The sequence below is a fragment of the Cavia porcellus genome, unplaced genomic scaffold (genome assembly GCF_034190915.1).
Source record: "Cavia porcellus strain 051 isolate PalLab524CR breed Dunkin Hartley unplaced genomic scaffold, mCavPor4.1 scaffold_6, whole genome shotgun sequence".
NCBI classification, from domain to species: Eukaryota; Metazoa; Chordata; class Mammalia; order Rodentia; family Caviidae; genus Cavia; species Cavia porcellus.
In genome coordinates this window covers 22259213-22278602 of record NW_026947489.1, presented here as the reverse complement: position 1 = coordinate 22278602, position 19390 = coordinate 22259213, and the positions used below count along the sequence as shown (strand labels likewise).

At 47.4% G+C, this 19390-nt stretch overlaps 1 protein-coding gene and 1 non-coding gene across 4 annotated transcripts in view; both read left to right on the top strand.

The window, feature by feature from the left end:
* Blm (BLM RecQ like helicase) overlaps window positions 1-14343 on the top strand; it is an 81088-nt gene extending 66745 nt beyond the window's left edge. For all 3 annotated transcript variants that reach the window (XM_003475754.5, XM_063250067.1, XM_063250068.1), the window contains exons 17-22: window positions 192-342; window positions 4251-4450; window positions 5235-5427; window positions 7966-8088; window positions 9900-10101; window positions 13518-14343. In XM_003475754.5, coding sequence (XP_003475802.1) covers window positions 192-342; window positions 4251-4450; window positions 5235-5427; window positions 7966-8088; window positions 9900-10101; window positions 13518-13695 — 1047 coding nt within the window. In that variant the 3' untranslated portion in view covers window positions 13696-14343. The remainder of the gene's footprint in view (window positions 1-191; window positions 343-4250; window positions 4451-5234; window positions 5428-7965; window positions 8089-9899; window positions 10102-13517) is intronic.
* Window positions 2936-3037, top strand: LOC111758507 (small nucleolar RNA U13). The gene has a single exon (XR_002792691.1). It is a non-coding gene; the product is annotated as a small nucleolar RNA U13 (small nucleolar RNA).
* Window positions 14344-19390: the final 5047 nt, after the last annotated feature.

The window sequence follows — 19390 nt, the reverse complement described above, 5'->3', positions numbered from 1 at the left end:
AAGGAGCTTATGATAGCATTCTAATTATTCTACAACTCAGTCAAGAATAAATACTTAGAACTTTATTAGTTTTTTCATCTTAGTTTCGGTCTGGAAATGAATTGTAAGTCTACCACACTGTTAATGTTCATCTCTAGCAACCTAGCTATCATTATCTTAATTATAATAGAAGGTAATGTTTTTATTTGTAGGATTATAAGACAAGAGATGTGACTGGTGATGTGAAAAACATTATAAAATTTATTCAAGAACATAGTTCATTGCAAGGAGCAAGAAGTGCAAAATATGTAGGTCCTTCTTCTGGAAGATTTACTATGAACATGCTGGTCGACATTTTCTTGGGTAAGTCATCTGTGTTTTTATTTGAGTTATATCAATTGAAAGTAAAAAGCTAAAAAATTAATTATAAGTACATAGAAAAATCTCTTACCTGTTTTCTTATAAAACTTAAGGTGTTCCAAATAAAACTTTTTTTGTAAGTATTGGGAATGCACCCCCAGGACCTTTGCACTGAGCTCTAATCTCAGCCCTTTTTTCAGACAAAAGAAATATTTTAATGAATTATATTTTTGTGTGGTTTTTGTTATTGTTTTTTTGTGGTACTAGGGATTCAACCCAGAGCCTTCACACTGAACTGCATCCCCAACCTTTTTCTAGTTTTTTTTAAAAATAGTATCTCACTAAGTTGCCAGACTAGATTTGAACTTGTGATCCTCCTGCTTCAGCCTCCCAGAATGTGGAGATTATAGAAGGTGCCACTGTGGCTGGCTACACAAATTATTTCATATGGTTTTGTGAGTCACTAAGATGAGAGGAATTCCCACACAGGAGAAATAATCATAAAGCCTCTGCACATTTACCTGAGTGAGCTGGTGTAACCTGCCTGGAGAACTGCCTGGAACTGACCTCCTAGCCTAGGAGCAGCCTGGGCTTAAGTGTCTTCTCTTTGTTTGAGGTCCCATCAAAATGCCGGGGATTTAGCTCAGTGACATAAGCACCTGCCTTGCAAGCAGGCAGTCATGAGTTTGATCCCCGGTACCGATAAAAAGGAAAAAGACAAAGAAAATGATAATAAAGAACCCAAGTGCCACACACCTCTCTAATCCTTGCACTGCAGGCGAGCCTGAACTGCATACTGTGACCCTGACTCAAAAGCCAAAAATGGGTTTATACCCCATCCTAGGAGAGGGGAACAGCATGTGTGGGGAAACAGCTGACTTTTAGGAAAGATAAACAGGTCCTTAGGAGACTAGGTGGGCCACACAGTAGCCTTTGACCAGTCTGTTTAAGTGAGATGTGGGGACTTAAGATCAGCCTTCCCTGATTCTTCGCAGGAGGGAATCAGTAGCTTGAATTCTTTGAGGGAGGCTTTGCTTTTTGGCAAATGAAGCATTGGAAGAACTCACATGCCTTCTTCTCAAAATTTTATGGCATAGTGGCATATTCTGGACCCTATCAGAGACAATCCTGGAAGCTTTGGAAAGAAAAACAGGAACTAAAACCAGCCTGGCATCGCACTGACCCCAGCAGTCTGGAAGAGGGGGCAGCCAGGAAAGGGAACACACAGCAAGCAGAGGCGCCACCCACCCAAACCCTAAGGTTCAGAGTCAAGAAAGGTCCCTACCAGTAGCTAGAGTAAGAAATAGTTCTGTGTTGCTAACAGTGAATAACAGACTTCTCAACCAAAAAAGGAAAAGGGTACCTAGAAACTCCAGGGGACAGATTAATCTCAATTACAGGGCAGGACAGGAGGTAAATGCTGTCTTGATGATGTAGAAATTAAAGTGCATAAATAAGAACACAAGCAGTATGGGCAGGCCTTGAGTGCTCATCGATGCTGGCGTAGTGGAAGAATACTCAGGGATCCTCTCTAATGGCACAGGAATAGTCAGTAGATGAGCCAGTAGTACACAGTGCAAAAAGTGGGGAGGGTGTAGCTCAGCAGCATGAATCCCTGCCTCACAAGTGCAAGATCTGAGTTCAGTCCCAGTACCAAAAAACCAAAAAACCAAGTTTGAATAGGGGCAGTGAAGGGGCAGTCCCGTCATTCATGGGGTGGGGCCAGTTCATGTCAAGTGGCCCTGGACAGTGGGACACTGAGGTTTCTGTGTAGAGGGGACCACCAGAAGAGCTGAAAATAAAATAAAAACTTTAAAAGGTACTGCTGGGCTGGGTATGCAACTCATGGTAGGAGCTTGCCTCATACAGTTAAGGCCCTGGTTTCCACTCACAGCACTGACTGCAAGAAAAATTTAAAAATAAATAAAAATAAATTTCTTGGAGGGGAAAGGCCAGGCAGAGAAAGTAGGACAGAGGAATGTTGCTTTTAACGATAAAGCCTCCATACACCGTTCCCCCCATGTCCATGCATTGGTTTCCTGAAATTCTACAAGGCAACTAATTGCTTCATTCTTTTAAAAAATATATCCTGGACTAAGAAGATAGTTCACTCAGTTCCTCAGACTGACTTGTTGCTCTGTATTCCAATGTAGAAAACCAAAAAATACGTGCACTCAAAAAAAGACTATTACTGAGGATTTAGCTCAGTGGTGTAACAGCACCTGCATGGGAAGCACAAGGTTGTGAGTTCAATCCCGAGTACCAAAAAAAAAACACTGTGCTTCCCCAGTCACTTTTCATACTGCAATTATAAATTGTATCATTGCACATCACAAGATACAAGTGGTTCTTTAATCTGAAGTACTTGTATTTCAGGGGATATATTTTTCTACTGTAAGAACTGTATGATAAATGGACTGTTAAACCTTTGGCTTTATCTCAGAGTATTCCTTACATATAGATTCCTAGATTCTTTTTTTTTTTTTGGTCCCAGGGATCTAACTCATGACCTCATGCTTGCCAGGCAGGTGCTTACGCTGCTGAGCTAAACCCCCAGTTCTCCTTACTCTTAAAATGTTTAAGGAAACCATTTCTGATCCTTCGGTTCATGAGTGTGATGATTGGCTGTTCATGCCATGTGTGTCAGATGTGCCTCCCTCAAACCTTGTTACAACATTGACACATTACCCGTCTGATGTAGGAAAAAACAGGAAATCGGTTTTGTTCATCCAGCTTCTCAGTTATCCTCTACAATAGGGTGGGTCCACATCCCCCAACCCACCATGACCAGAGCAGTAGCCCTGATGCAGGTCACTTGCAGAAAGAAAACGCTTCAGTAATTCAGCATAGCTATCCAAGGCCATCTGAAATGTGCAATAATGTAATTATTTGGACCTCTTTAAAGTTAAGGCTTTCCAAAGTAACTGTTAATTCGAATTGTTATCAAATGTCACAGGCTTTTTAAAGTAGATCTTTATAGTGAAATTGTGTTTCAGGCTGGAGACATTAGTAACTGCAATGCTGGGATGGGAGGCAAAGCAGTGGATGCTGCTAGCTGGCCACAGAAAGAGGTTGTGTCCACCTTCCTGTCCTCACCTCCTACCTTGAGCACCTGGGCAATTTGCTCTTTGAGTTGGGAGTTTGCATGGGCTTCCTTAGGAAGGGTGACGAAAAAAGTACATTTAAATACTTGGATCATAAACTTGCAAGCAGTTTTAATCATCAGGACCAAAAACTGTCATAAAGCTGATTGTCAGAGGCTGGGACTGTGGCTTAGTGGTAGAGCATTTCTTTAGCTTGTACAAGCCCCTGGGTTCTGTCACTAGCACTGCAAAATAATTTAACTGACTATCAAAAAATTTCTGTGACTACATCAATAATGCACAATCATCCTAATCTGGCACAGTAACATAAAGCTATTGCCATTTTTATAAACTTTAGAGCAAAAAAAAATCACAGTTTCTACAAATGGCAATAGCTTCATATTTTTAAAGAGAAACATAATTTTGTTGTGGTTTTTGATCAAGTGTGTGTTACAAAAAGATGAGGAGCGGGTGCCAATATAGTTCAGTGGTAGAAAACTCACCTAGCATGTGTGAGCCCCATGGTTCCATCCCCAGCACCAGAAAGGAAAAAAGAAAGAACAAATGACCGTGGTCGGGAGGTATAGCTCTGGGATAAAGTGGGGGCTCAGCGTGCACAGAGCCCTGGTTTGGAAGGAACTTTAGAGTTCTACTCACGTCTCATACAAACATGAGTATGTGAAAGTGTATTTGTGCCATGGGTTCTCCTGTGGAATAGAGGATCTATTCTTTTTGTCTAAACGTGCTAATAAGTGGCCTTTTAGCCTCTTTCATGTGAGAGTTGCGATGCCCCTAGTTTTACTCACCTAACTTTTTGTTCCTTCCTAGGCAGTAAGAGTGCAAAAGTTCAGTCTGGTATTTTTGGAAAAGGATCTACTTACTCACGACACAATGCCGAAAGACTTTTTAAGAAGCTAATACTTGACAAGATTTTGGATGAAGATCTGTATATCAATGCCAATGACCAACCAGTTGCCTATCTGATGCTGGGAACTAAAGCCCCGGCAGTACTAAATGGGCAGTTAAAGGTACAATATCTTAAATGTTGTTGGGATTTTTTTTGTTTGTTTTTTGATTCTGGGGAGTAAACTCATGACCTTGCGCTTGCCAGGCAGGCGCATGTGCCACTGAGCTAAATCTCCCACTCTTTAAATGTTTATCTTATTGTCTCAGGATCAGTGAGCTAAAATATATTACTGCAAAGTACAAAGCTTACAGATACTGAATTTCTGTGTACATACTCTCCTGTAAGGACGTATTCTGGGAGTCTGGGAATTTAGCTCAATGGCACAAGCGCCTGCCTTGCAAGCGCACGGTCATGGGTTTGATCCCTGGTACCTATTTAAAAAAAAAAAAAAAGAACATATTCTGATCTTTTAATTAGAAAGAAATCTTGGGGCTGGGGATTTAGCTCAGCGGCATAAGCGCCTGCCTTGCAAGCAGGCAGTCGTGAGTTCGATCCCTGGTACCAATAAAAAATGAAAAAGACAAAAAAAAAAAAAAAAAAGAAAGAAAGAAATCTTAAAATTGAAACCAAGTAGTGTACCATCTGACAAAAATCAATTTAATAGGTTTCACTAAATCTTCAGATACTCATTAAATAAGCATTTATCAAGAGGCTCCACAGTGCAAAGCCATGGAGATAGAAGGATGAACAACGTACAGCAACTATTTAAAAGAGACTTGCTAGGTACATGGCAGAACAGAAAAAGTAGTAACGCAACAATCAGTATAGTTAAGCTTCAAGTAGCCCCATCATTCAGGTGAAAACGTGTGTCTCCCCACTCCTGAGACTTCTTTCTCTCTCACAAGGTGGACTTTATGGAAACAGAGAATTCCAGCAGCATAAAAAAACAAAAAGCTTTAGAGGCAAAAGTATCTCAGAGGGAAGAGGTGGTTAAGAAATGCCTTGGAGAACTTACAGAGGTCTGCAAATCCCTGGGGAAGGTTTTTGGTGTCCATTACTTCAATATCTTTAACACCGCCACTCTCAAGAAGCTCGCAGGTAGGGACAAGGGCACTTCCTGCTACATCTCCTGAGGGGCTTTCCAGGTGATGAATATTAACAAAAGTTAATTATTGTTATTTAATCTCTGGATTAAAATTTAAGAGAAACCATGTATACTCGTTCTTGAGATAAATTCTTTCATATATATGCAGTTGTAAATGTGTGGTATAATTTTAATTGTATACCGTCCTCTAAAGGTACATTGTAGGATTTGGAAAATTGAAACCCATGCTGATTATTTGCCTGTCCTACTATGATTACCTTTATTTCTGAATAAATGGCTTTAGCTGAGTATTAAGCTCAGTGGCATAAGCGCCTGCCTGGCAAGCACAAGGTCATGAGTTTGACCCCTGGTACCAAAAAAAAAAAAGTCCTACTGAATAAATGGCTTTACAGTGAAGGCATTGAATGAAGAACTAAGTTTCTTACAAAAACAGACAGTTCTTCTTTAAATCTGGACCTAGCATATTGCAGTCTCATTCATTAAGAAATAATTTGCTCATGGTTATTTCCATGGATTGAGACAGCTCAATGCCGAATTTCAGTAGCAAGTCTCTGAGAAGTAAATTGTTAACGTAATGGTCTGGTGTTCATTACCTTCTGTGTTCTTCCTTCATAAAGTCCCATAATCATGAGCCAGGTATGGTGGTACGTATCTGTAATCCCACCATTCACGAGGCTGAGGTAGGAGGATCACCATTTCAAGGCCAGCCTGGCTACATAATGTGACATTGTCTCAAAAACTAAAACAAATCTCATACTTATTTATGAGATTCTGTCCTATTTATTTTTGTGTTCCCATTTCTTCCACCAAATCACTTTTTGACTCATTTGATTTTTTCTTTTTTGGTATCAGGGATTGAACTCATGACCTTGTGCTTGCCAGACAGGTGCTTATGCCACAGAGCTAAATCCCCAGCCCCACTGACTGAGTTATCTCTGATTTTATTTTTCCTTGGGTCATCACTAAAATGCCCATTCTGGTTTTTATTTTTTGTCTGTTTATTTGATTGGTTTGCTTTGGTTGTGTTGTTGTTTTGCTTTCTCTTGGTGCTAAGACTGAAACTCAGGGCCTCATGTGTGCTGAGCGTACTTCCAGCCATCTGTTTGGGTGGTGGTACTTTGCTGATGGCACCAGATACCAGGTGTCAACAGAAGGTTGCCTATCTCTCAGTGACAAAATGTCCTACTTTATCTACTCTGGGCGTCTTTTTAGATCATGTAAAACATTTGGCTGTTGCATGTAAGAAAATATGAAACTGTGGTCATTTCTTCAAAGACAGAAGGTACTTGGTTAGTGTCAAATTTATTGCCTGTTGCTGTGCCTTGGCCTTTCTGCGTAACACTAATCACAGGACAGCCTTGAAGACATTTCATGTGGCAATCACACTCAGCGTGTGAGATGCCAGCAGTGCAGGGACTGCTGATTACTAGCCTTGACTACCCATGCACCTGGGCGGCAGCAGCACCCGTTTGGTCTTCAGCAGTTGTAAGCTGCATTTTAAATTCAAGAATGCTAATATGAGAAAAAGTGAGACTCTAGATCAATCAGGAACAGCGTAGTTTCCCCTAGGCTAGTAGTGCAGCTTCCTAACTGGTCTCTTTACATTCAGTGTGGGTATGATATATATTTTAATCTTTCCAAAATCATTAAAACTACAACAGCTCTCAGATAACATACAAATTCTCACAAGGGTCTGCATTTCTGATTGCCTCTCCCATTTCATCTTCCACTGGCCCCTCTGATAGCCCTTCTGTTCTGTCCCACAGTCTGTTGCTTTTGTCTAAACATAGGAGCAATGTGAAAATCAGAGATTGGAAAGAATCTGAAATCCCATCTACCCTCCGCTCAAATCAGATTCAAGGAATTACTGCTCCCTTATTCCCCATTGCCAGTGTGTCAATAAATCCTTGCCCCGAGTTTCCGATGTCCACTGTTCCCCCTCGTGGTCCATTTTTCTGTACCACAGCCTGAGGGACCTTTTAAGTGACAGGCTTGTCTGACTGCAAGGCGGATCCCGCCTCTACAGAGGACTCAAAGCTGCCTGCTCTTTGCTCCACGCCCTGTGGAAAGACTGGAGGAAGGACAGTTGGGCTGGGGGCAGCGGCCATGTGCTCGTGCCTCCTTGGGTGGGAAGCACAAATCTGGAGTGCAGAAGAGGCCAGAGCTGGAAATAGAAATGTGGGTGTTTTTAGCAAATAGCAGGGACATTAGTGTTGCAGCTGGACAAATCTTGGTACTAGGAAAGTGAGCACCCACACAGGTCCCACCCTCCGCCACCACCCATACACACACTGCTGTTGGCTGCCTTGGCTTCCTCATCATGCTGCTGGAACTGGATGGTGGGTCCTGCCCGCTGGGCCAGTCTGCTGCCTCTGCAGTACTGATTTTGCCTTTTAAAACATCAGCCCCTGCACTCAGTGTCCGAGTTAGCTGGCACTGAACACACATGAGCTGAATGAATGAACGAGCATGAGTTCAGTGGGTTTTCTATGGGTAGTAATTTAAATTCCTAATTTTATTCCTATGCACAGAATCTTTATCATCTGATCCTGAGGTTTTGCTTCAAATTGATGGTGTTACTGAAGACAAGCTGGAAAAGTACGGTGCAGAAGTGATTCCAGTGCTACAGAAATACTCCCAGTGGACCTTGCCAGGTTCAGTACTTAGCTCATCTGGGTGTTAAACACTACATCTCACCAGATTAGAATTACAGGGTTTCTTTCGCCTGGTCACACTGAAGTCAAAGTCCTCAGAGGAGCCCCCTTGGCAAGTAGGCACCTATAAGAGGATGCAGGCATTTGGGTTTCCACAGGAGATACTCATTAAACCTACAGATAAGGCCCACATGTGGGCCTGTGAGTTCAGGCACTGCCACTTCCACTGAGGTGCCCAAGGAGTCAGGAGCCCTGGTGACCATCTCATATCAGCCACCCTTGGCAGGGCACACACAGCATTTCTGTGCTTCTGTGTCCTTAGCAGAGAAAGAAAGGTGCTCTCTAAAAATCTAAAGATAAAACTGAGGAGTAGAATTTACATGTTTTGGAAGAGTGAACGTTGAATCACTGACTGCCCTTGTGGTTAGTTGTTATAAGAATGCATTGTTAGCAAACCTCCCCAGAGGCTACTCTAGGCCTGGGCTGTAGCTTCACCTGAGCCTCAAGGTTGGGCTGAAAGAGGTATTTGGTATTTGGCTGTGGGACATGGTCTGCCCTCCATTGATATTACCGTGCTGTAAGACCCTGCCAGGTCCAGCCTTCTCCTGTTCTGGAGCGGGCTGAGGATGGGCAGCCTTCTCTAGGCCAATGGCAAGCGAGCAGGACAAGAAACAAGTAAGCAGATCTTTTACACTGTCTTTCCACAGGTTTCTTATCCAATGGCAAAGTGCTGAAGAGTAGGATTTTAATAAATTCCTTTACATGGTAATTGTTTCATTAAAAGCCATGCTCTGGATATCTTTGAGATTCTCTTGATAGGAACCTAACATTGTTCCATATGATAACTGATCTGGAAGGGGCTTTTGCAACATAAGACAAGACAGCTCTGGAGAAACATCGGGCAGCATGGTGGCGGTCACTGCCCTCAAGGACATGATTGTACCACTCCATCTTCACAGCACCCACTTTGTGCATGTAGGAGGTGAAGAGGAGGCAGCTTATGTTTCCCAGAGTCACAGAACTAGGAAACCAGGGCGCTTAGCCCTGGAGCTGCAGTCCCTTCCCATTCGATCAGGGTTAGAAGGTGCCATGGTGGGATCCCGACCTCTGCAGTAGGTAGCCCAAAGAGTGTACCAGGCCAGCAGGAAATGGAGCCAGGGTCACTGGGTGACCTAGAAAGAAATGTCTTGCTTTTGAATTGCTTTGGGATACAAATCCCTATGGAAATGAGCGTCTTCTTTGCAAATGTGCACTTTCACACAGGCGCATTCCCTGCAGCATGTTTACAGCGCTTATGCTTTTGCCTTTGAAGAGTTAAAACGTGGTTCGGAATTTTGTGATGCCATGTTAATTAAGAAATATTAGTTGAATAATGGGCAGGACATAGTTTATTATTTCTCTTATGTTACACTCTTTGAGCATGTTTTCAGTGACAAATAGTTGCCTAACATTTGTGTAGCACTATTTTTCAAATGCTCGCCAGGATTTACTGCCAGTCAGTGACAAGAACACAAGTCAAGTTCAGCGGAGTTTGAGTATCTCTGTGATCTCTTAAAGACTATCCCACATTCTCTAAATAACAACTTCTGACTCCTTTTTAGTTAAAAAAAAAAAAAATGGCACTGAGCATATTGGAGCTTTGTGAAATGATAGAGAAATGTTTGTTTCTTACTGAACTATTGGAACTGAATAGCAGGAAAGTACCAGGCAAGCAGCTGGGTCCTGGCCGAACTGGGCTCCTGAGCCATGTGTCTTCAGAGAGATGGGACAGCCCAGTGTCACTGGTAAATGTCTGTGTCTCCCTTCTGCAGCTGAGGACACTTCCCCAGGGATCAGCCTGTCCGGCAACAGCGGCAGCAGGCGGAAGGCCCCTGAGGAGCTGGAGGATGAAATTCCTGTGTCTTCCCACTACTTTGCAAATAGAGCCAGAAATGAAAGAAAGAGGAAGAAGATGCCAGCTTCCCAGAGACCTAAAAGGAGAAAAACTAGTTTTGGTGGCTTCAAAGCAAAGGGGTATGTTCCTTGACGTCTTTGGCAGCCTGGGGTCTCAGGAAAAAAAAGGACACTAACGGGCTGATAATCAAGGACAAATCCACAGCACAAACATTCCTTCAGTATTTTTTGGTTGTTTGTTTTGTTTTGTGGTTTTTTGGTTTGGGTGTTTTGAGACAGGATCTCACTCTATAGTGCAGGCTGAACTCTGTGTAGCCCAGGCTGGCCTCAAACTGATAGCAGTCTTCCTGCCTCAGCCTCCTACAGATGTGCGTCACCACACCTTGCTTGGCATTGTGATTCTGCCAGTACTTGCTACTTTTTTTTTTTTTTTTTTTTTTTTGTACCAGGGATCGAACTCACGACCTTGCATTTGCAGGGCAGACTCTTATGCCACTGAGCTAAATCCCCGGCCCTTACTGTACTACTTTTATGGCTGCAGAATTCTGTGATGCTCCTCATGGAGGCAGATTGCCCTCCCTGCTATTCATCAATACCCAAGAGACTCAACTGCCAGCTCTTACAGGGGTAGCAGAGAAGAGGCCACAAAAGCGCAGCCTAAAGGCCAGCTGAGCCCTGTTCTTTCTGAGATCACGAAAGGTCAGGCGTGTGGGGTATGATGTGCACAGACCATGTGGGGCACGTGCATAGGCTGAGACCGCATAGGTCAGGTATGGCAGGAGTGTGTGGTGTGGACACTGCTGGCCACCTCAGGGCTGCAGAAATGGTTTCCCTCTGCCCCTTCACACTTTGCTTGGCCTCTGGGCCTTGTCTGCTCTGGGATGCTCCCCACACACCACAGCAAGAGCAGAGGTGGTGGGCTCACAACCTGGAGCAGGCTCGTTCCTCGTGACTACCGTGCGGGCGACAGTCTTCTCACCTGACTCCCCCTAGGGTGCCCGTGCACCCATACACCCCTTTCACCTAGCAGGATGGAGACCATCCCTAAGGTCTGGAGAATGTGGCCCCAAGATAACTGCAGATTGTAACAGAATCACTGGCAGAAATAGGGAAGCAAGTCTGCAGTCAGTTTTTGCAAGCTGTTGTGTTTGCTTTTGCAGTTTTTCTACCTCTTTTCCTTCTGGGTAATAAAAAAACAAAAATCAAGTGGGGGAAGAGAAAGGAAGACAAATGTTACTGAATTTTCATTTCTTGTTAAATCCATAAACAAACATCTTGTATGTGCTAATCCTTCTGCCAGAGTACAAAAATTAAGGGCATTCTAAATGTTAGCTTAATTTGTGGTTTTTAGTGCGCAAGTGACCGCCAGATACTCTTCAGTGAGGACATTTTCTTATTTCCTTCGTTTATTTCTCTGCCTTAGGAAATACTTATTTCCTTAGTGGCTCTTGTGGAGCAGGAGACCTTGCAAGGCAATCTGTTCCTGCTCCCCTGGGCTTGGCGTGGGAGTGCTCATGCCTGCGACCTAGTCTCATTTCAGAGGTGGGCTGCAGGCTGCCCGCCTGCCCTCCAGAGCTTTCGTCACTGCCCATCACCTTCAGAATGTGTGTGGTCTCTCGCCTCAGTTTTACTCAGAACAAAGCAAACCATGACAGTGCTCACCACCCTTGGCTCCCTTGCTTGATTTTCATCGTGTGTGTTTGTGGGAGTAAGATGCTTGCTGAGTCCCTGGAGCCTGGTTTCCTAACAAGTAGTGAAACCTAGCCTTGCCCACCGCCAGGACCCATGCCTGTGCCCACCGCCAGGACCCATGCCTGTGCCCTTTCAGCCGCCTGTGCTTTGCGATGGGATTCTCCTCTGCTTCCCACTGGCTCACACCTCTCCACTCCTCTTGTCAAGTTTTTATCATCAGCAACTTCCACGCATCTGCACTTCATTCTGCCTATTTCCAGCAGCCCCTGACAGACGGCTGCCCAGTCCCCAGCCCGCTTACCAGCTCATCCCCATATAAGCACAGGGATGCAGTGAGTGTGGCCCTTGGCCAGAGACCCTTACTCCACCCTGCCCCAAGTTGGCAGCGCACAATGAGCCGCTTGTGCTGAGCTGCGGTTGGAGTGAGATGGGGCCCAGTGGAGACATGAAGGCTGCTGTTGGCAGATTAGTTCTGGAAATCCGCATAAACAGCAGGGGCTTTACTTCTCAGCAGGAAATCAGCATAAGGAAACTTCGGCTGCACCTCTGCCTTTTGGGCAGATCTGCAATAAAATTGCCCTTCAGCAAGAGTTTTAGATATTAAAAACCACTCTTCACCTAGAACCCTCGGAATGCTGTTATTCAGGGACTATAGCACTGTTTCTCTGGACCCTAAAAGAGATCTAGGAGACTGCTCACCAACCCTGGTGCTCTGAGGTCCAGCCAGCAGAAAGGGTCCCTGGGGTTGATGCTGGCCCACGGGTGTATGTTTTGTTTTACTTGTGGTGACAAAAGCTGTTATCCTCAGGTCAGCAAGGCAAGTGATGTGCAGGAAGGACTTCACCCCAGACTGTGAAGGGGCTTTTCCCCTGGTTTTAAACGGCAGTAAGGGGAGGCTGGGGATTTAGTTCAGCGGTATAAGCACCTGCCTTGCGAGCAGGCAGTCGTGAGTTCGATCCCCAGTACCAGAAAAAAGAAAAAAAAGGCAGTAAGGGACCCAGAATAGTGGCACATACCTGAAATCGCACCTACTCAGGCAGAGCAGGAGGATCATGAGTTTAAGGCCAGCCTGGTCAGCTTACCAAGAACCTGTTTCAAAATCAAAAGGTCTAGGGATGTAGCTCAGTGGTAGAGCATTCCTGGGTTCACCCCCAGTATACCACACACGCACATATAACACACTCACAGGCACGTGAAGGCAGGGAGTGCACGGGCAGAGCTGGCAGATCTTTGGATGTAGGCAAAGAAGCTGCCAGCTGCCTGGCCCTGACAGTTGTGCCAGACCAGGGCATGAGGCAGCGCCTGGCCCTCCCCAGGGAGCTGCATTGGCAGCCTCCTCCGGGCTGGGCTGGGCTGGGCTGGGAAGAGGCTGTGCTCTTTGTTGTTACTGAGCCAGGCTCAGAGCCCAGCTCTCTGCCCATTGCTACTCGCCCAGAGCTGCCTTGATCAACACTGCAGTGCAGCACCTCTAGAGTCTCTCATGGCCACTCAGCCAGGGATCTGGGTGTTTCCTCTTCCTGCACATGGTTGGAATAGGTCAGGATATGTGGTTCTCAGCTGACTGCAGTCTGTGGGATGTGTGGGTGGGGGAACAGTGGTCACAAGTTACAGAGTTAAGAAACAGTCCTTGACATTTGAGAAAGACAAGTTCAGAACAAATTTGTATGATAGACAGTGGTCCTTTATCCCTGGGGAACACAAAATTTACCTTACGGGAAGGAGTGCAGGGAGACACAGGCATTCATGAGCCTAAGGAAATTCTGGAGGTAGCTCCAGAGGGCTGAGGAAAAAGGCCCTTGGCTTGTATTTTCATTTACCATTTTAATTTTCTCTGTCACATTTAGGGGCTCTACCACATGCAGAAGGATGTCTTCTAAAAGTAAATTCTCCAACACCATTGGATCCAGCTCAGCCTTGCATAGCTCTCAAGCAGCATCAGGAACCAGTAGAAAATTGGGAATTATGGCGCCACCAAAGCCTATAAATAGACCGTTTCTCAGGCCTTCATATGCGTTTTCCTAACAGCCCAGGCGCAGTGTACGTAGAGCTTTGTTGGCTGTCAGCATCTGACCATCTGTGACTCCAGAGCTGTCAGTCTCGTTACACCATTGGAAATCTTTACTCATATCTATTAATATTTAAATAAATGCTTGGGTGCCAGTTTTTATTTTTAAAATAAACAATTTCTTTTGAGTAGCATGTTTTGCTGCTGCTTTTGCAAATGTGTTTCTCAGAAAGTCTGAAGCAGCAGCTGAATCATCTCAGAGAAACTGTAAGCATAACATGAAGGCAAAGGCAGACACGCATGGGACGCTGTGAAACTGAGCTTCTTGCATAAGCCACCACCAAGAGAAGTAAAAGACAGATGCCACAGAAAAGAGAAGACACACCAGCCGGCCACGGTGGTGCGGACCTGTAATCCCAGCATCCTGGACACTGAGGCGCTGTAAGTGGAAGCCCATTCTGGACTACAGAACTAGACCTTGCCTCAAAAAAACAAAAAAGAAAATGTACTGTAAAGAATGAATGTGTACAGTGTACAGACAGTATGTATAAATCATTAAGGAAAAGCCGACACAGAAGATAACTAAACAAGCTGTGAATAGAAGAAATATAAACCCACAAATCAATGGAAAATGCTGTCTTTTAATTAAAAACAAATTAAAACCATGAGGTGCATTATTTTGCCTATGGAATTGTCAGCACCAGCCTAGTGTAGTGACAAGTGCCACTAGTCCCAGGTGCTCAGGAGGCCAAGGTAGGAGATTCACTTGAGCCCAGGGGTTCAAGATGAGGCCGAGTAACATGGGCCCCTTCAAGAAAAAATAAAAAATGAGCAAAACAGCACTGCAGGCATAGTGCTGCGGGGCTGTGATCCCATCACTCAGCTGGAGGCAGGAGGTGGCCAGTTCAGCTACAAAATGAGTTGTAGGCCACTCCAAACTACACAGCAAGACATTGTCTCAAAACGCACATTAAACGGTCAGGGATTTAGCTCAGTGGCATGAGTGCCTGGCTGGCAAGCACAAGATTATGAGTTTGATGCCTGGTACCAAAAAAAAACCCACAAAAACTTACCATTAGCAAACATGGTCAAACAGATTCTTTTAGCAAGAATTTATCAAATATTAACATTTCTTTTAGTTTGCCCCATTAGGTGGCTCCTCCCTGATCTCAGGAGGGAGGCCCAGTGTGGGCTACAGTGGTTAAGGTAGTTGGTCAGAGCCTGAGCCGGCACTGAGGGCTCTGGACTGAGGTGAACCCGGCAGGCACACTGAGGAGTCACCTGCTTCCACCTCCTCAGCTGTCACCAAGGGGCCTGGGCAGGTGAGTCTGCTGAGGCCCGCACGCCTTTACGGTGCCTCCTGAAATGGACTAGGACTGGTGCCCTGTGGCTAGAGGGCCTTGCGGGAGGAGGAGTGACGAACCAAGGGAATGGGCAGTTGAAGCCCAGGATAGTGTCTCGGCACGAGGTCACTGTGGAGTGTCACCTGTCCAGCAGAGCATGGCAGGGGATGTCTGTGTCCTTGCACCCTGGTGTAGTGCTCAGGTGAGCCCTACTCAGGTGCCCTGCTCCTCTGCATTGTGCTGGACATGCAACTCGGCCTCTCAGGAACACATGTTCCACTGTGGCTCCCAGGCCATGAGGGCATCTTGGGGGTGCAGTGCAGGGCCAGTGCCACCCACAGACAGCCCCAGCTTCCAGGTCAGGGATTCTCGCCTGGCTCTGATTCCTGGTTCCCCTGGCCCCAAGCAGGCTCGGAAAAGCACAAGCACCCTTGCCGCTCCTGCCTGGCTTCCAGCCTCTGAGACACTCGGGGCAGGGGCAGGGCAGCCCCAGGGGCAGGAACAGACAGGCAAGACTGGTGACAGCAGAGCTACCCCAACAGGGACCCTCTCTGGACACAGAGGTCACCATGTCCTGGGCACAAGGAGGCCCAGTTCTTTCCCCGTTGCCCCTCTGCAGCTGCACTCCAAAGCTGACAGCTGGGTCCTTGCCCGCCTCCAGGGCTGGGTAGCTCAGGGCCTTGGGGTGAGAACAAGCACTGAGTACCCTAGCTGTGTCAAGTGCACCCTGTACCCACTGAGGAGGCAGGCACACACCGTAGTAACCTTTATGCCAAAAGCAGAATTCTGAGAACTTACGTAACTCAGCCAGCCTACAGGAGGAGGGAGAGGTAATAAGTGGGGTAACCTGCCGCTCACTCCACCCTGGTGAGTCCCAGTCTACATCTGTTGTCCGGTGTCGTAATTAACACAGCTTCCTTTCATCTGCAAAAGATTCTTCTCTTCCCCAAAACAACCCAGGCTCCCTCCCAACCCCATTTTCCAAACTTCAGGGACTGCCTGCTCGGACCTGCTCTGCTTGAAACCACAGGCTCGGGACGGGGCTGCAGATGCAACAGCTGAGTGTGGCTTCTCTGCAGCAGCAGAACAGGGGAGAGACGGGGGGCCCCAGGGTCTGCGGTGGCTGTGCTGAGCAGCTGGTGGGTGACCGCGCCCAAGACACAGGCCCATCACAGCCCCCCATCCCATTGCATGTGAAGAAGGGTGAGCACCTTTCTCCCAGGCCTGGGTTCACTCAGGACTGCGTTAGTTATGCAGTAGTACATTAGAAGCTGAGCATGGTGGTGTAAGCCTGTGATCCCAGCTGGGAAGCTGAGGCAGCAGGATCAACCAGCCTGAGCAACTCAGTGAGACTCTGTTTCTAGAAACGCAAACAAAAAAAATACAGAAAGCAAGTCTGCCCCTCAGGTTCCACCTCTTTCACTGGAGGCTGTCACCAGATGAGAAGTAACAGTGCCATGGTTTCAGACCCAGATAGTGAGATAAAAACCTCTTTCCTGTACAGGCCAGGGTGTGGTATGCCTGATCTGCACAAGGCCCGGGCTTCCACCTCCAGCACTGCCAACGAGCAAAAACTTCCCTTTATGAATGATGACAGTTTGTATATCCTGTCACAGTGACAGGGCAAGTCATTGAGGTGGGGGCCACACAGCGTCCTGCTACACCATCCTGTTCTCTGTCCAGGCTGCACCAAACTCAGGTTCTCTCTCAGGGCCTAGTGACAGGGGGTGACAGGGTCAGTGGAAAAGACATCTGGGCTGGTCCGATGGCAGTGGGTTATCAGAGCTTATTAACATTAGTGTCACTAAAGTTGGTATACCACCCCCCACTGCTAAATTTGACTAGCTTAGAAAAAAAAAAAAAAAGACATCTGGACACTCCCCACGGAGAGTGAGATAGGACGAGCTGCAGGCCAGCAGGACCTGGCATCCAAGGCCACCTCCCTGTCACTCCCAGCTTCCCCGTTGGCTTCACTGTCCAAGCAGTACCCTCTCAGCGAGTGCTGATGTTTTGATCAGTCACCATCTGTTCTCCAGCCGATGTCCTCCACACAGTGGCTGAGACTGCAGGTTACCACGTGTGAGGACGTCTGCAGTCCCCAGGGTCCTTTGGGGCTCCCTTTCTACCCTGAGCACCTGCAGTTTACCTGCAGGTGGGCTCCATGCCCCACCCCTCAGCATCCTTCCCAGCTGCTAGGCGGCCGCACTCCTGCTGCGGCCCTGCAGGAATTGTGGACAGGCTGTAGGCATGGAAGAGTGTGGTAGACTTTGCTCAGAGCCACTCTCCTGGCCACAGCATGCACCCAGCTGATCGAGGACCGCACTGGAGTCTCAACAGGCAGGGAGGAAGGCTGTGAAGTGGCTCTGTGGTCACAGTGCTTGGGGTCACAGACCGATTTTATCACTTGCTGTGGGTCTTAAGTAACAACCTGCCTGAGCCTCTGAGAGAGCATAACGGCATCACCCTGTGTCCAGACTGTTACACAGACAAGACTGTGAGAGCCCGGTGCTTGGAGCAGGGCCCCGAACTCACTGGACCAGAGCTATTGTCACTGCGGCCTGGGGAGTGACTGGTGCTGTGTGTAGTTATTTGTTGTACAGAAGTTGACAGCAAATAACCCAGCCACAGCTCTCCCTGGCCATTCTCAGCCCAATCCTCTTATGAAATAATAAACCTTGGGCCAGTCATGGGACACATGCCTGCAATCCCAAATCCCAGCACTCTGGGAGGCTGAGGCAGAAGGACTGCAAGTTTGCCCAGCCTGGGTAACTTAGTGAGAACCTGGGGCATGTAGCTCAACAAGAAGCTCCTGGGTTTATTCCTCAGGGTACCCTGCCCCCCAAAAAAGAAACCTTGAAGTAGGAGGAAGTTTAGTGTCAGAGATTGTACTTCGCAGTACAGTAGGCCTGGGGCACTAGACCAGTGTCCAGCACCAAAAGATTAATCAGTCAGTCTTCAAGGGGCGTCCACACCAGCTGTGCAACCACAGTAAGCATGTAGATTCTGGACTTCTGGTGATTGCAGAACAGGCAGGCAGCACTGTAACAGGGGTCTCAGTCCAGACTCTAGGAGCCCCCAAAAGGTGCAGACTCCTCAGCTGTGAGCACCATTTTTGTGCTGCAGTTCCTCTGTGAGGGACCATGACTCAAAGGGCCGGCACCCCCACAAGTCTAGAGACTGCCTCAGGGCAGCTGCAGAAGGCTGTGCCAGGTCCCCTGCTGGCACAGCCACTCCCAGGAACACCAGGACCCAGACAAAGCCAGGCGACAGCACTGCAAAACAACAGAGCAAATTTGGGCAGGTGGAACCCAAGGCACGAAAGTGTAACCCCAGTTAGTGAGACTGCAGATCACAGGCACTGGCTTGGTAGGCAAGCCCAGGAGACACGTGGGAGGTCACCTCAGGTCAAGCAGGCAGGTGCCTCACGGGGGCTGGGACAACAGGCATGACCTGTGTCACACCCAGCGTGGCCCAGGGAGGCAGTGGCAGAATGGAGCCAACTTGGGCTCTGGTTATCTCAGCTTGGCCCCCATCTATCTACACAGCAGGGCCCTGCGGGCCTCAGTGGCCCCTTGGCCATATCCTTGCTTTGATGAGAAGGCTACGCAGGCAGGCAACACCTTCAGAGTCATTTTCGAGGCAGTTGGGGCTGGGCTGCCACTGCAAGCCCAGCCGTTTTCACCTTCCTGGATATAAGGGGTCATCACTAACTGCAAGGTAGCTGGGAGGCTCTGAGGCCTGAGGGCCCCCCAGGGATGAGGTCCTGGGGCACAGCCTGTGGCAAGTGCTTGCAGAGGGCTGAGACAAGCAGCAGAGGGGCACTGGCCTCGGTGTGGGGTGGGGGGAAAGAGGAAGTGGGGCACAGATCAGAAGTGGCCAGGGAGGAATGAAACTGCTGCTGTGTGGCAAACAGTCCTTCCTGCACCCACTGTGGCCCAGCTGACCTCAGCCCTCACACACACGTGTGAATCCACAGGACAGTGGTGTGCATAGGACCCGGTCCATCCCGTTTTGTGCAGCGGAGCTGCCCCATGTCACCAGGATGGCCCTGCCAGGTTGCCCTAAAGTGTAGCACAAGAGAAATGGAGCTGGGGACTGACAATGCCTGGGCAGGACACCTGGGCCCAACTACCCCGACTGGCTTTGCCATCTGCTCATGGCCCAAACTGCTCTGGACCTGACTTCAGCCCTCTTTGGCCCCAGACCCAGGCTCCTTTGTGTTTGTGTGTGTGTGTGTGTGTGTAGTTTTTAAAACAGGATCTCACTATGCACTTCCCACTGGCCTCAAACTCATAATGATCCTCCTGCCTCAGCCTCCCAAATGCTGGGATAATTAGTATGTGCCACCACTCCTGGCAGGCCCCTTCCT